This window comes from Leucoraja erinacea, chromosome 22 (assembly GCF_028641065.1).
Source record: "Leucoraja erinacea ecotype New England chromosome 22, Leri_hhj_1, whole genome shotgun sequence".
NCBI classification, from domain to species: Eukaryota; Metazoa; Chordata; class Chondrichthyes; order Rajiformes; family Rajidae; genus Leucoraja; species Leucoraja erinaceus.
Window position 1 is genome coordinate 8,549,773 of NC_073398.1, and position 17,685 is coordinate 8,567,457.

At 45.4% G+C, this 17,685-nt stretch overlaps 1 protein-coding gene across 2 annotated transcripts in view; it reads right to left on the reverse strand.

Moving 5' to 3' along the window:
* Positions 1 to 17,685, reverse strand: part of LOC129707687 (phosphatidylinositol 4-phosphate 3-kinase C2 domain-containing subunit beta-like) — a 177,868-nt gene that overhangs the window by 67,247 nt on the left and 92,936 nt on the right. For both annotated transcript variants that reach the window (XM_055652882.1, XM_055652883.1), the window contains exons 17-18: positions 13,447 to 13,540; positions 8,165 to 8,259 (exon numbers count right to left, since the gene is read on the reverse strand). In XM_055652882.1, the coding sequence (XP_055508857.1) occupies positions 8,165 to 8,259; positions 13,447 to 13,540 (189 nt within the window). The remainder of the gene's footprint in view (positions 1 to 8,164; positions 8,260 to 13,446; positions 13,541 to 17,685) is intronic.

Consider the following 17,685-nt stretch of genomic DNA (forward strand, 5'->3'; position numbering starts at 1 on the left):
TGGGCTAAACATGGGCAGGTGGGACTAGTGTAGATGCAGCATCTTGGTCGGCATGGATAAAGTTGGTCAAAGGTGTCTCTGGGGTGCATGACTCTATGACTCTTTGAATAGAATATCTACCAAGTCCTGAGTCAGTCTGCAGAAGGGTTCTGACCCAAACATGGCCTGTACACTTCCATCCTAGATGCTGCCTGACCCGTTGAGTTCCTCTGGCACTTTGGGTTTTGTTGACGATTCTAGCATTTACCGTTCCATGTGTCTGCATCTTCCAAGACCCCCATATTGTAGAACCTGAGTGGTTATCTGTGACCTTCATTGGGAGAACGGACTGAACAAATGTCTGAGGTTTTGTCTGAAGAAAGATTTGCTTTTCTTAATCTTCCCTGCCTTATGTTCCTGTGCATCCAACAGGAGAATAAAATGATCTGTTGTGACAGATGACATTCCCACCCTTCTACTGATCTATCTGCTTCTGACAACGTCCAAACCCCAGTGAATAATGCCACACTACGTCATCTTAAAGAACCATCAGCATAGGGCGGCGCAGTGACGCAGCGGTAGAGTTGCTGCCTTACAGCGTCAGAGACCTGGGTTCGATCCTGGCTGCGGGTGCTGTCTGTATGGAGTTCGCACCTTCTCCCCGTGACCTGCGTGGGACCCCCACGCTCCAGAGATGCACGGGTTTGTACAGGTTTGTAGGCTAATTGTCTTCAGTAATGATGGTAAATTGTCCCTGCTGTTTGGGGATCGCTGGTCATCGCAGACTCGGCGGGCTGCAACTCTAAATATAGAATGACAATGTTGCCATTTCATCTGCATCCACTTTTCGCTTCTCTAACCATCTGCCCCTGCCTTTGTTTGAGTTATCTCCTTCCCTGCTGCTGCCTATCTTTGGGGATTCCCCCATTTTGGTCCTTCCCTTCTTTTTCCCAGATTAGGGAAAGCTACTGAACAGCACAGATCTTGTGTAAAAGTATAAATGTACGATGAGCGTTTGACGGCGCTGGGCCTGTACTCGCTGGAGTTTAGAAGGATGAAGGGGAACCTCATTGAAACTCGGAAAGTGAAAGGCCTGGATAGAGTGGATGTGGAGAGGATCTTATTGAAACATATAAGATGGTGAAGGGTTTGGACACGCTAGAGGCAGGAACCATGTTCCCAATGTTGGGGGAGTCCAGAACCAGGGGCCACAGTTTAAGAATAAGGGGTAAGCCATTGAGAACGGAGACGAGGAAACACTTTTTCTCACAGAGAGTTGTGAGTCTGTGGAATTCTCTACCTCAACACGCGATCTTAAAGAGGTGGAGGCCGGTTCTCTGGATACTTTCAAGAGAGAGCTAGATAGGGCTCTTAAAGATAGCAGAGTCAGGGGATATGGCAAGAAGGCAGGAACGGGGTACTGATTTGGGATGATCAGCCATGATCACATTGAATGGCGGTGTTAGTTCGCAGAGCCGAATGGCCTACTCCTGCACCTATTGTCTATTGTCAGTGGGAGTCTGAGACCAGAGGGCATAGCCTCAAAATAAAAGGAGGTACCTTTAGAAAGGAGATGAGGACGAATTTCTTTAGTTAGAGGGTGGTGAATCTGTGGAATTCATTGCCACAGATGGCTATGGAGGCCATTATTGTTTTTTTTTTGGCAGATTCTTGATTTAGGGTGTCAAGTGTTATGGAAGGGAGGCAGGAGATTGTGGTTGAGAGGGAAAGATAGATCTGCCATGATGGAATGGTGGAGTAAACTCGATAGGGCCAAATGGCCTACTCCTGCACTTATTAAAGGGATCAGGGGGTATGGAGAGAAAGCAGGTACAGGATACCGAGTTGGATGATCAGCCATGATCATATTGAATGGCGGTACAGGCTCGAAGGGCCGAATGGCCTACTCCTGCACCTATTTTCTGTTTCTATGTTTCTATGATAGGCTGAATGGCCTAATTCTGCTCCTATGAGTTATGTACTTATGAAAAGCAGAAACTGCTGGAAGTAGTCAGCAGCTCAGGCAGTGAATGTGCAGAGAGAACCAGGGCAATTTGTTTAGGTCAGTGGCCTTTCTTCATAAAGCAAATGTGCTGGAGTAACTCAGCAGGTCAGGCAGCATCTCTGGAGAAGGTGGAGAGGTGACGTTTGGGGTCGAGACACCTTCTTCAGACTGCCAGTGTTGTTTCCCCATTGATGCGCTGACTGTAGAATATAACTAAGCAAATGAAACAGCATCTGGGATCATTGCCAGCATAGAAACGAAATACAATTTTACTGTCTGGGATCTGTTACAAGCTGATGCAAAGCTCGGAAGCCAGTGGAGCAAATAGCACTGTGTTTTCCAAGTGTAAAGCACCCCAGTTTGCCAACTCAAGCCTGCACAGGCACAGTTTTGCTGCAGCAGTAAATAGAGACACAATGAACTGCAGATGCTGGAGTCTTGGGCAAAGCAGAAAGTGCTGGAAGAACTCAATGGATCAGGCAGCAACTCTACAGGTGACGTTTCAGAGGTACACAAAAAAGCTGGAGAAACTCAGCGGGTGCAGCAGCATCTATGGAGCGAAGGAAATAGGCAACGTTTCGGGCCGAAACCCTTCTTCAGTCTGAAGAAGGGTTTCGGCCCGAAACGTTGCCTATTTCCTTCGCTCCATAGATGCTGCTGCACCCGCTGAGTTTCTCAAGCTTTTTTGTGTACCTTCGATTCTCCAGCATCTGCAGTTCCTTCTTAAACACATGTGACATTTCAGGTTGGGAACCTTCTTCAGATTCGGATGCTAAACATTTTAACTCCCGTTCCCATTCCCACACTGACCTTTCTGTCCTGGGCCTCCTCCATTGTCAGAGTGAGGCCACACGCAAACTGGGGCAATAGCACCTTGTATTCGTGCTGGGGCAGCTAACAACCCAGCGGTATGAACGTTGAATTCTCCAAGTGTAGGTAACTTCTAACCCCTCCCCCAAACCTCCCCTCATTTCTCCCCACATGCCCCCACATTTCACCTATCCACGTTCTCCAGAGATGTTGCTTGACCGGCTGAGTAATCCCAGCAGTTTGTGTCCTTTTAGTCATTTGAGATGGGGAGCATTTGAGGTTTTTAGATTTTTTTATTTTTAGATTTTGGAGATACAGCATGGCAACAGGCCCTTCAGCCCACTGAGTCTGCGCTAACCAGCGATCACCACATACGCCAGCACAATCCTACAACTAGGGATAATTCATAATTAACAGAGGAACAATTAAACCTCTTAGTCTTTGGAGTATGGGAGGAAACCAGATGAAACCCATGTGGTAACAGGGAGAACAGGCAAACTCCATACAGACAGCTTCTGAGGGCAGGATCAAACCCGGGTCTCTTGCGCTGTGGGGCAGCAACTCTACCCGCTGTGCCACTGTGTCGTCCAGCATCTCTGGAGGACAAGGACAGGCAATGTTTTTGGTTGGGAGAAGGGGTCGGCATTTAGTGAGTGCAACACTTCCCTGTCGGCGGGTTTGACTAACACACCAGGTACTGAGGGACAAGTGTGCTCAGATCACACCTCACCCCAGACACTTTCCATTTGTGACCAGTCGATCGTGAAGCTATTTCTTTGTTATCTGGACTTGAATTTGACAGGATGAATTTTCGAAACTGTTCTAATTTTCAAATCTACCACAAACCTGTCTGTCACATTCTGCTGGCAGTCTGCTGATCTGGATGGTAATTTATGTGATACATGAGACTACATCTGCTGTGAGGATTTAGTAACCAGAAGAAAAAAATGCGCTTCATCTGTCTCATCTCGAATTCTACCAACGTTCACATAATCATCATTTGGAGGTGATTCCATTACATCTCCCAAACGACCATTACATTTGGGTTCGAGGATTAAATGACCAGATAAATTGGGTGATAATGAATAATTTGCTTTAGTTTAGTTTAGTTTAGTTTGGTTTAGTTTAGATATACAGCATGGAACAGGCCATTTGGCTCGCTGAGTCTGCGCCAACCAGCGGTCACCCTCCCACTAGTTTGTATCCTACACAATGGGAACAATATATAGAAATCAATTCACCTACAAACCAGAACATCATTGAAATGTGGGAGAAAACCGGAGCACCCGGAGTAAACCCACATGGTCACGGGGAGAACGTGCAAACTCCACACAGAGTTAGGATTGAACCCGGGTCACTGGCTCTGTGAGGCATGTCTTCCATTGATCTCAAAGCAAGTGGGAACTGAAGGAGATGCGTTACAGAGAATCGAGGAAGTGTAGGTACTGGAATCTTGAGCAAAACACAAAGTGCTGGAGGAACTCAGTGGGTCAGGCAGCATCTGTGGAGGGAATGGGCAGGTGATGTTTCCGGTCGTGACCCTAATTCAGACTCATGTGTGAAGCTGACAGGAGATGTCTACCATGCAGTCAGTTATCTTGGGTGGCCCAGTCCATCCAGAAGCAGTGCCGAGTTTATGATCTGCATGTATCTAGGCTGAAGTAGAATCCTGATCTGTGGTGTCCAGTTTGCAGCAGCATGCCCCTTCCCCCTCTCTCTAGGGGAATAGACAGAGGCGCAGCTTTAAATTAACATCAAGGTTCAGGAACAGCTTCTTCCCAGCAACCATCAAGCTCTCAAATACCACAAACACTAACTAAACTGCGAACAATGAACTGTCTTGGTTGCACAAGGGGCAGCACAGTGGCGCAGCGGTAGAGTTGCTGCCATACAGCGCCAGAGACCCAGATTCGATCCTGACTCTGGGTACTGTCTGTGTAGAGTTTGTACATTTCCCCTGTGACCTTGTGGGTTTGCTCCGGATGCTACGGTTTCCTCCCACACTCCAAAGACGTACAGGTTTGTAGGTTAATTGGTTTCAGTAAACTGTCCCAAGAGTGTAGGAAAGAACTAGTGTATGGGCTGATCACTGGTTGGTACGGAACAGTGAGTCAAACTCTAAAGTTCATAAGTCATAGGAGCGGGAGTAGTCGCGGTCAGGATCGAACCCGTATTTTTGGAGCTGTAAGGCAGCAACTCTACCGCTGTGCCACCATGCTGCCCTTCATGTCTACTCTAAAGTCTAAAGTCAAGTCAAGTTTATCCAATGCCCCCCCCATTTCAAAAGGTATCTAATAGCGAAAATCCAAATGATATGGGTAAAGAAACAGACTAATGTAGGACCAACCTCATTTGCTCGCTAGATGGGAGAACAGATAGCTGTGTTCCAGCAGAGTGTAACAACTCAAAATGTCTCGATGTCAAGTCAATGGCAATGATAACCCATTCAATGGCGTGTTACTGCCGAAATTAACTGGTCTTATTTCCCCTGTACATACTGAATAGAGGACAATTCTACTTGAGTTAATTCAAAATAAACTAATTCAATTAGTTGAATACTTTCTTTAGCATAATTGACAACTTTGTATTATCGCAAACAACATAATTCTACAATGCAACTGTGTTCGATAACCCTTACACTGCACTAACAAACCCATTTAAGCAATTGTGGCTACATAGAATCTTCAAAAGGACAATCTAATTACACCATTACTCACTTTTGTCTCTTTTAATGTATATCCGAATGACTTACAGTAGACTGGTTACAATTGCTACACAAATACAATCCACAGCCATCACAACAACGCAACATTTAATCAGGATCCCAACCAAACTTTTTTTGAAAAGTTGCAACGTGGAAACAGGCCCTTCGACTAACCGAGTCCACGCCGACCATATGTTATCCCACTTTCTCATCCACTCCCTGCACACTAGGGGGCAATTTGCAGCGGGCCAATTATCCCACAAACCTGCGCGCCTTTGGGACGTGGAAGGAGACTGGAGCACCTGGTGAAACCCACATGGTCACAAGAAGAACGTGCAAACTCCATACAGACAGCACTTAAAATCAGAATCAAAATGGGTCTCTGGCGCTGTGAGGCAGCATCTCCACCTGCTGTGCTGTTCTTACTAATTATTTAAATTTGAAATCTCTTTTGAAACTGATAACAGACCGATAGAATAATATGGCATGGCAACAAATCATTTGTTCTATATCTCTCTACATCAACTATATCTATTGTTTCCCTTTCCCCTGAAGAAGGCTGTCGACCCAAAACGTCACTCATTCCTTTTCACCAGAGATGCTGCCTGACCCGCGGAGTTACTCCAGCTTTTTGTGTCTATCTTCGGTTTAAACCAGCATCTGCAGTTCCTTCCTACACATTTGGCCCAACTTGCCTATGCTAAGCAGTGGATACCCTTTTCCATATTAACCCTATATTTCAACAATTGATCAATAGCCTTCCATGCCTCAGTGATTTAAGTGTAAGAGGAAAATCTACTATTAACAGCATTGATGTACAGTGAGATCTTGGGATCCAAGACCATAGCTCCTTGAAAGTTGCAGTACAAGTTAATAAAGTGGTAAAGAAGGCATATTGTCCACTTCGAAGATGGACACAAAATGCTGGAGTATCTCAGCGGGACAGCCAGCATCTCTGGCGAGAAGGAATGGGTCATAGATATTGTCTGCTTGCCTTCTTAAGTTGGGCATTGAGTATAAGAGTCAGGAAGTCTTGATGCAGCTTAAGAGGACATTGGTTAGGATGCATTTGGAGTATTGCATGCAGTTCTGGTCACCCTATTACAGGAAGGATGTGGAGGCTTCTGAAAGGGTGCAGAGGTGGTTTACTAGAATAATGCCTAGTTTAGGAAGTATAAGGATATCAGCTTCAGGAAGAGGTTAAACAGATTTGGATTGTTTCTCTGAAACACTGGAAGCTGAGGGAAAACCTGACAGAAGTATAGACAATTCTGGAAGTATAGATAGGGTAGACAGTCAGAACCAGAATGGAAATATCAAAAATTAGAGGACATATCTTTAAGGTGAGAGGGGAAAAGTTTAAAGGAGATGTGCGGGGCAAGTTCTTTACACAGAGGGTGCTAGGTGCTTGGAACGTGCTGATGAAAGGTGGTGATGGAGGCAGATACAATGGTGGTGTTTAAGAGGCTTTTGGATAGGCACATGGGACTAACGTAGCTGGAACTCTGGGTCAGCATTGATGAGTTGGGCTAAAGGGCATGTGTCGATGCTGTATGACTCCAGGACCCAATAAAGATCCCAGAGTGGGAAGAATATCACTGAAAGTGCCGAAGGATTTTAATGGTTAGTTTAGTATAGTTTAGAGATACAGTGCGGAAAAGGGCCCTTCGGCCCACCGACCAGCGATCCCCGCACAGTAACACTATCCTACGGACACCAGGGACAATTTTACCATTATACCAAGTCAAATAACCTATAAACCTGTCTGTCTTTGAAGTGTGGGAGGAAACTGAAGATCTTGGAGAAAACCCATGTGGTCACAGGGAGAATGTACAAACTCCATACAGGCAGCACATGTGGTCAGGATCAAACCTGGGTCTCTGACATTGTAAAGGGCCTGTCCCACTTGGGCGATTTTTTAGGCGACTGCCAGCGACTGTCATAGTTGTAGCAGGTCGCCGAAAAACTGGCGACTGGACCCCCATACGACAATGTCTACGACAAGCTATAACTACCTCCCATATAGCCGATGGCAAGCTACGGCAAGCTGCCGACAACCGGCGACCCGTTAGGACGTCCATCTACGACCACACCTGCGACAACCTACGACCACACAGGCGACAACCTATGACAACCGAAGTCAACCTGCGTCCACCCGTGACAAGCTACAACTAGCAGTGACCTTGTCGGCAACAACTAAAGACAACTGAAGACAATTCAGTCGCCGGTTGACGTACGTAGGTTGACGTAGGAAGTCGCAATGGAATTCACCGAAGTCAGCACCGGCGACAACCCACGTCACCCGCCGACAACCCACGACACCACCTACGTCAGGAGAAGTCAAGCTACGCCCATTGGGGTCAAGCCACTGTTGCCGAAAACTTTTTGAACATGTTGAAAATCCAGCTGCGACCAGAAAGACGCTACAAATGTTTGGGCGACTGAGAGGAATACTCACGACCATACAGGCGATACCCCGGCGACCATGTGGCGATAGCCTAATCGCCTGTAGTCGCCTAAAAAAATTGCCTAAGTGGGACAGACCCTTAAGGCAGCAACTCTACCGCTGCCCCACTGTGCCACCCTGTCTGGTTTAAAATTTGCGTCTGTACTTCTCTCGTGACCTTGCTCTGCTGAGAAGATGGAATTGATAACTTTGGACTTACCAACACAACTGATGGGCAACTCGTATGCTCCCGATTGCACGAACCAGTAAGAATTCTACGAGTGGGCTATTAAGGTGCCATTCAAACTTTATTGCCTATTGAAAATAAAACGGTCTTTTATAAGCGTTGAACAGGGAATTTATCTGCATACATTTCCATTTGTTCTATTACCACAACCCAATGCTATTAAATTTTATGATTCATTCTATGCATCTGTACAATAATTGAGTCCTACAGCATGGAAACAGGCCCTTCAGCCCACAGACAGATACAGTGCTTCCGCGCTGTAAACTAAAATAATGTTAAGAAGGTCAGATATGGATGTGCATGCAGACGTCAGTAAACTTTCAACAAGCATCTCAACAGAAATTATTCATACAGTCAACAAATTAAAAGATATTAAACTTAAAACACAACACTGGAGGCGACCTGTACAATTGTATTGAGGCATACATAGTCTTGTTATTGAACATCTAGTGCTGCTGGAAGACTTGATGTCATTCTGCATTTCCTGCATGGTAGCATTTGGTAGTGAATGCTAGCCTGATTCCCACTCTGCTTCAGTAGACATTGGCTTGATGGAATGTATGCTGGAGGCCCAAGGAACTGCAGGCGCTGGAATCATGATCAAAATACAATGTGCCGGAGGAACTCAGCAGGTCAGCCAGTTTCCATTGAGGGGATGGAAAGACAGATGACATTTCGGGTCAGGTCCCTTCTTTCGGCTTCACAAAGGGGGAGCAGTGAGAGGGGGTCTCAAAAAACTTCCGACAGAGTGAGGGAGGAGAACTATTTGAAAGTGGGAATACTTTGAGGAGAAAGAGACACAAAGTGCTGGAGTAACTTAGCAGCTCAGGCTGGGGAACATGAACATGTGATGTTTTGGGAGGACTCTTCGAGAGGTAACCATATAACCATATAACATATAACATATAACAATCACAGCACGGAAACAGGACATCTCGGCACTTCAAGTCCGTGCCGAACACTTATTTTCCCTTAGTCCCATCTACCTGTAACGTTTCAAGTCATGTCCCAAAGGGACCCAAACGGGTCCCGACCTGAAATGTCATCTCTCCGTGTTCTCCAAAGATGCTGCCTGACCTGCTCGTTACCCCGGCACTTTGTGTCTATTTTTTGTAGGCCAGTATCTGCAATTCCTTGTTTGTACTCTGTACTTTGAGGAGGTTTTGCAGTGGGGCAGTGAAGTGGAGACACAAGGAGCTGCAGGCGCTGGAATCTTGATCAAAATACAAAGCGCTGGAAGAACTCAGCAGGTCAGGCAGCATCTGTGGAGGGAATGGACTGGCAATGTTTTGGGTGGAGATGGTGTGGTGTAATACTTAATGTGTTTAAATGACTTTTATTTTGACAGATCCATATTCGGTAACAGCTCCATCCAAGACTACGAGAAATTTCAGAGAAAATAAAGAACCAAAGAACTAATGTAGAAACTGTAGCCCAGACCATCACGCAAACCAATGTCCCTTCCATTGACTCCATCTACACTAGGCAGCCTCATCAAGGCCACCAGCATAACCAAGGACTAGTCTCACCTCTTTCCTTCTTCTCCTCTCTCCCATCAGGCAACAGGCACAGAAGTGTGAAAGCTCACACCTCCAGATTCAGGGACAGTTTCTTCCCAGCTGTTATCAAGCAACTGAACCATCCCATCACCAACTAGAGTGCAGGCCTGATCTCCCTACTACTTCATTGGAGACCCTTGGACTATCTTTAATCGGAGTTTACTGGACTTTATCTTACACTAAACGTTAATTCCTTCATCCTGTGTCTGTACACTGTGGATGGCTCGATTGTAATCATGTATAGTCTTTCCACTGACTGGATAGCACACAACAAAAAAGCTTTTCACTGTCCCCCAGTACACGTGACAATAGTAAACTAAACTAAACTAAATTATATTGTTTCATTTTCCTAAATGACGTAGTCCATCCAAGACCACAAGAAATTTCAGAGAAAATAAAGAACCAAAGAACTGTGTCTACCTAGTCTTGTATCAAGGTACTTTTCCATCAAATGCTCACTGCCAGCAAAGCCAGCATCTATTGTCTCACCATGAATGAATGGGGAGATTCATTGATTAATCTCACTCATTGCCCTATGAAGGTGGTGGTCGTTCAGGACAAGAGGTTTTTTTGCACTGGGAGCTCCAAGATTTAGATGAACTACTGCCGATATACATACATATTTTAGATGTGCTCAGAAATCATGTACAAAATATAATCGCTGGAAGTTTTATTTTGCTTTAGGTCAATTTAGTTTTTATCATCAGGGCTTCTGGAAGATATTTTAATACCAATGAAAGCTTTGAATGTACTGTATCTGAGAGATGTTTTAATATCAGTGAGAGGTTGAATATATTGTTCTGCTGTTATGATGTATGTTCTCATCCTTCGTAAGTGTTGAAAGCAGCAGGACACACCATGAACTAAACACCTCCCTACCATGTCAAACAATGTTTGTGTAGGAAAAAACTGCAGATGTTGGCAGCAGCTTTGGATAGAAGGAATGGGTGACGTTTCGGGTCGAGACCTACAGACGGAACGTCAGGGAGAGGGAGACACAGAGATAAGGAAGTGTAAGAGGTCAAAAGAGATGCAGATTAAGGAAAATGCAGAATAGACCATTGTTAACTAGGAGAAGGTGACAACAAAGCAAACAGAGATACAATATAATCAGAGGGACAGTCAGACTGGTCGGAGAATATTTGTGCTCTCTGTGAGTGGGTCTATGGTTTTCACAGTGGTTACCTCAGAACCCACAAAACTGAGTGTGAGCAAGTTAACCTTGATCCCAAGTGACTGCTCATAAGAAGGTATTAATGTGATAAGTGCATAGAGTCATAAAGTCATAGAGTTTTGACTCTATAGAGTGTGAAAACAGGCCCTTCGGCCCAACTTGCCCACACTGGCCAACTTGCCTCATCTACACTAGTCCCACCTGCCTGCATTTGGCCCATAATCCTCTAAACATGTCCTATCCATGTACCTGTCTAAATGGTTCTTAAATATTGCGATAGTCCCTGCCTCCTCCAGCAGCTCGTTCTATACACCCACCACCCTTTGGGTGAAAAAGTTTGATTGACGAGTGGGGAATAGATGGAGACGGGAATAGGGAAGATGCACGTATTTAGAAATTCTTTGCGATTCTCAATGTTTCACATCGTAGTGGTGGCAGAGTGGTGCAGCGGGCAGAGCAATTGCCTCACAGCACCAGACACCCAGGGTTGATCCTAACCTTGGGTGCTGTCTGTGTGGAGTTTGCACGTTTTCCCCGTGACCGCGTGAGTTTCCTCCGGATGCTCCGGTTTCCTCCCACATCCCGAAGGTGTGCGGGTTTGCAGGTTAATTGGCCCTCTGTAAATTGCTGCTCGTGTGTAGGGAGTGGATGAGAAAGTGGGATAACATTACTAGTGTGAACAAGTGATTGATTGGTGGCCTGTGTGGATTCAGTGGCCCAAAATGTTTCCACGCTATATTGCCAAAATGAAAAAAAAAAAATTTTGCAGTTGGAATAAAAATAAACATATCTATGTTATAACCTTGCTTCAATTTTCAATTTACAAAGAGGGTCCCGACTGAAAAGTCACCTATCCATGTTCCCCACATATCCTGCATGGCCCGTTGAGTTACTCCAGAATTTCATGTCTTATTTTGTAAACCAGCATCTGCAGTTCCATGTGTCTTTAATTTATTCCTTGTCTTAAGGAAAACAACGGCACCATCCTGATTACGGCGTCATCAATGAATCGTGTCCCTCCGGAACATTCCATGGTGTCTGACTCATGACTAATTAATTCACGGCTGTAGATTTAGATATCAGCAAGACCAAGCGTAGACTAGGCGAGCCTTTAGCTGAAAATTTGCGCCGGGTCCACCAGGGCCTGCTGGATCACCCGGTTGCCAACCATTTTAACTCCCCTTCCCATTCCCACATTGACCTTTCTGTCATTGCGACACGCAAACTAGAGGAACAGCACCTTGTATTCTGACGGTATGAACATTAAATTCTCCATCTTTAGGTGATACTCCCAATTCCCCCCTCTCTTCCCCATGTATCCTGCAACCTCCTTGATAACCAATTCTCCCACTCTCCCGCTGCTCTCCCCCCCCCACACCCACACCCCCAAACACTACATCTCCTTCCACCAATATTCTTCCCTCTTGCTTTACATGTCACTCCCCTTCTCCTCTTATCTGACACCCTTTGTCTCCTTTTCATCTCTAGCCTCTTTCACATTCTACCCATCTACCAACCCCCCCTCACTTGCATCCAGCTACCACTTGCCAAGCTTAGTGCCCTTGCTCCCACCTCTTTCCATTTCTCTCCCCCCCCTCCAACCCCCAACTACGATGAATCTGAAGATGTGGTCCAACCTGAAAGGTGGCCCATCCATGTCCTCCAGCGATGCTGCCTGACCCCGTTGAGTTACCTTGGCACTTTGTATCTTGCTCAGGATCCCAGCATCTGCAGTTGCTGGTGTCTCCAGGCTTAGACTCGCTGCCCCTAAATTGTTTCTATTCAAGGCCACCTTTTCTGAGCCACATCTCCGCATCTTAGCACAATTATAGTTCTCCGACGGTGGTTCTTTAAAGTTGGCGGATAAGCTAAAAAAAATGGCACAAAGTGACAGAGTAACTCAGCCGGTCAGGCAGCATCTCGAGAAGAGGTGGATGGGTGATGTTTTGGGTTGGGACAATTCGGAATGATTGGGGGGGAGGGGAGGGGAGGTGGAGAAAGTTAGATGAGGGCAGGTTAAACGTGGCAGGTAATAAGTACGCACAGAAATTATTATTTTTTTTGATATGCTGATGGCTGGACAAATGCCAGAGATGACAAAGAAGGTGTGAGACAAAATAACTGCAGAGTTGCAAATTTGTTTTACACTTTTTTCTTCACTGGCCTTTGTCCAACTATCTGCCAATCAACCCCTTTGCCTGTGTTCACCTGCCCCACTTTGTCCTGCCTTTTCCAGCTTTCTTCCTCCCCTCTGACAATCAGACTAGAGAAGGGTCCCGTACCAAACGTCACCTATCCAAGTTCTCCGCTGATCCGCTGAGTTACTCCAGCACTTTGTGTCTTTCTTTGGTATAAACCAACATCTATTTTTTTGTAAGCCAGCATCTGCAGTTCTAGATAAGCTAAAAAAAAAAAAATAAGATTTGCAGGCAGGTTTAGCATTTCAGGTCCCCGGAGGCAGTAACAACGAGAGCTGGCTATAATTCTCTGCTTAATGCTATACTTTATCAAAGACTATTTACCTGAACCAGCTGTGGCAGATAGTCCAGCAATTCGTCATTGAGAATGGTTCCAATCTGGTGGACTGCAGCCCGGCGAAGCTCTTGATCTGAGAAACTTAACAAGTAGAAAACAAAAGGAACAGTGAGTGAACCCACTGGTGCAGGAGAATATTATAAAATATAGAACAGTACAGCACGGGCACAGGCCCTTCAGCCCACAATGTCTGTGCCAAACATGATGCCATGACCAACCCTTATCTGCCTGAACGTGATCCATATCCATATCCCTCCATTCCCTGTGCCTATCCAAACGCCTCTTAAATGCCACTATCGCATCTGGGCTCGGTTGTAATCATGTATTGTCTTTCTGCTGACTGGATAGCACGCAATAAAAGCTTTTCACTGTACCTCGGTACACGTGACAATGAACTAAACAGAACTGCCTCCACCACCAACCCCAGCAGCACGTTCCAGGCTCCCACCACTCTCTGTGTCAAAACGTGCCCGGCACATCTCCTATCAACTTTGCCCTCTTATCTTAAAGCTATGCCCCCTAGTATTTGATATTTGCAACCCAGGAAATAAGGGTTGTGACTGTTATGTTATAAGCAAATTTAATTCTATGAGGGAATTAATTTGAAAATACCAAGCATATCTACTATTCCAAATTAATCTGAACCATCCAACAATGTGAGAATGTTGAGTGGTTTGGAGGAGCAGCGGATCTTGGAATAATAAAGATGAATTTGTTGCCTGAAAGTGGTGTTGCAGGTAGATATGGTGGTGAAGAAGAATTTTGGCTCATGGGCCTTCATCAGTCAGGGAACTGAATATAGAATGTGTTTAAGAAGGAACTGCAGATGCTGGAAAACTCAGCGGGTGCATGCAGCAGCATCTATGGAGCGAAGGAAATAGGCAACGTTTCGGGCCAAAGCTGGTCTGAAGAAGGGTTTCGGCCCGAAACATTGCCTATTTCCTTCGCTCCATAGATGCTGCTGCACCCGCTGAGTTTCTCCAGCTTTTTTGTGTACCAACTGAATATAGAAGTTGGAACATTATGTGACAGTTGTATAAAACGTTGGTGAGGGGGAATGTGGAGCATTGTGCTGAGTTTTGGTCACCGTGCTTGGGAAGGATGCTATTAAGCTGGAAAGAGTGCAGAAAAGAATTACGAGGATGTTGCCTGGACCTGAGGGCCTGAGATAAAGGGAGAGGTTGGGCAGGCTAGGACTTTATTCCTTGGCATGAGGATGAGGGGTGATCTATAGAGGTGTATAAAATCATAAAGGAAATAGATTGTGTGTATAGAATCTTTTACCCAAGTTAGAGAAATCAAGAACAGGAGGACATACATTTAAGGGTGGCAAGATTTAACATGAACCTAAGGAGCAACCTTTTCACATGTAGCTTGGTGGGCATTTGGAATGATCTGCCAGAGGAGGTATCTGTAATTGAGGTAGGTACAATAACAACATTTAAAATATATTTGGACAGGAAAGATTTTGAAGAATATGGGCCAAATCCGGGCAAACGGGACTAGTTTAGATGGGGCATCTTGGTTAGCATAGAAGAGTTGGGCAGAAGGGCCTGTTTCTGTGCTGTACAACTCTATGACTAAAGTAGGACAGATCAAAAAGGACACAAAGTGCTAGTGTAACTCAGCAAGTCAGACAGTATCTCTGGACAACATGGATAGGTGACGTTTTGGGTCGGAAAACGTCACCTATCCATGTTCACAGATGCTGCCTGACCTGCTGGGTTACTCCGGCACATTGTGGCCTTTTGTATAATAACCAGCATCTGCAGTTCCATCTTTTTATAGGGCAGATCAATAAGACGGTTAAAAAAGGAATATAGGTATTTTCCTTTATTATCTGACACATTACATGTTGGAGCAGCAAGGTTGTTGTTCCATAACTATATATAATACTAAGTAGGTCAGTGCTAATGCACTGTGTACACTTCTGGTCATCAAACTGCAGAAAGAACAGGATTGCTCTAGGAAGGATGTCATGGGGATTTACAAGGATATTGCCTACGATTCAAAATATTGTGACAAATACAAAAGAGTGTATAATCAAGGTTTATTTCCTTTGGAACAGAGGAAGCTAAGAGAAATGTGCATGAAGTTATGGTGCCGGGGATCCATGAACCTGTCTTCATCGATGGGATGGTGGTGGGCAAAGTAAGCAGCCTCAGGTTCCTGGGCGTACATATCTCTGAAGATCTGTCCTGGGCCCAGCACATTGATACAATCGTAAAGAAAGCCTCTACTTCCTCAGAAGTTTGAGAAGATTCAGCATGATGCTGAATACTCATAAGCTTCTACTAGACATTTATGAGCAGCACGGTGGCGCAGTGGTAGAGTTCCTGCCTTACAGCGCCAGAGACTCAGGTTCGATCCTGATTATGGATGCTTGTCTGTACAGAGTATGGATGTTCTTCCTGTACCCTGCGTGAGTTTTCTCCGGGATCTCCGGTGTCCTCCCACACTCCAAAGACGTACAGGTTTGTAGGTTAATTGCCACGGTATATTTGTAAATTATCCATAGTGTGTGTAGGATAGCGTAAGTGTGCAGGGATCGCTGGTCGGCGTGGACAGGGTTGGCCGAAGGTTTTTGTTTCCGCGCTGTATCTCCGAACCAAACTAAACAAGATCATTGCAACTGGTTGCATCACAGGTAGCCAATACCATCACAGACCCACACCACACTGGCCACATTCTCATCTCACCAATACCATCGGGAAGAAGGTACAGGAGCCCGAGAAACGTGGATAGGTGACCGAGCCCGAGCTTTTTCTTCCAGGCAACCATCAGGCTCGTGAACCACCAACTTGACCTCAGCAACGATCTACTGTGGGCGTTGTTTAAGGCTGCTTTAAGTGTGCTTAAGTTTGCACTGCTATCGTCTGGTTACTCGGTATCACTGAAACTCTTATTGATTTGTTGATGATTGTGTATTTATTTGTTGTGTTGTTGCGTTACTGTGCCCGTAAAGGGCGGCACAGTGGTGTTGCGGTAGAGTTGCTGCCTTACTGCGCCAGAGACCCGGGTTCAATCCTGACCTGTCTCTACGGTTTGTACGCTCTCCCTGTGACTGTGTGGGTTTCCTCTGGTGCTCCGGTTTCCTCCCACATCCCAGACATGCAGGTTTGTAGGTTAATTGGCCACTGTAAATTGCTCCTAGTGTGTAGAGAGTGGACGAGAAAGTGGGATTTTCCAATAGACCAACAAACTATCTTTAATCGATGTTAGTGGACTTTACCTTGTACTAAACATTATTCCCTTTATCCTGTATCTGTACACTGTGGACGGCTTGATAGTAATAATCTCTAGTTTTTTCACTGACTAGATAGCACACAACAAAAAGCTTTTCACTGTACCTCAGTACATGTGACTATAATAAACGAAACTAAACTAGAGTGAACAGGTGATTGATGTGCAGTATGCACTCGGTGGGCCGAAGGGCCTGTTTCCATGCTGTATATTTAAACAGAACTAAACTAACTTAGCTGAAATATGATTTTGCTTAATTAAAACAAGTGATCTCATCTTTATGCAAATTTTTCACAAGTGCCAATCTAGATCCTGTTTCCTCCGCATTGCTTCTTCGCAGCTGGTTTTGTTGGCGTGGAGCCCCATAAGGGATAAGTTAGGTTGCATCTGTGAAGTGTTAAACCTGTTCGACTTGGTGTGGTTATACATTCATCTGCAAGCCAGAGACAACGGGGAAAAAGCTTTGATGGTAGAACATTGCCTGAAGTTGATTAGCCTGTGCTGACTGGATTCTCAAATTTCCATTGACAGACTTTAGAGATACAGCGCAGAAACAGGCCCTTTGTCCTACTGAGTCTGCGCCGACCAGCGATCACCCCGTACACCTGCACTATCCTAGACGCTAGACAATGAAGAATTTACAGAGGCCAATTAACCTTCAACTTGTACGCCTTTGGAGTGTGGGAGGAAATCGGAGCACCCGGAGAAAACCCATGCGGTCACAGGGAGAAGGTACAAACTCCATACAGACAACACCCGTATTCAGGATCAAACCCGGGACTGGTGCTCTAAGGTAGCAAATCTAATGCAGCACCACTGTGCTGCCCTATTGGGGCTCTATTTAGACAGGAATTTGAAAAGATAATCTCAGTTTTGTTCTGGAATTTTAGGACGCTCAGGAGTGAAGGAGTTAACAACAACTGGTGAACACAACCCGCCCGGTCCATCACAGCTACTGACCTTCTCACCATCAAAGGGATCTA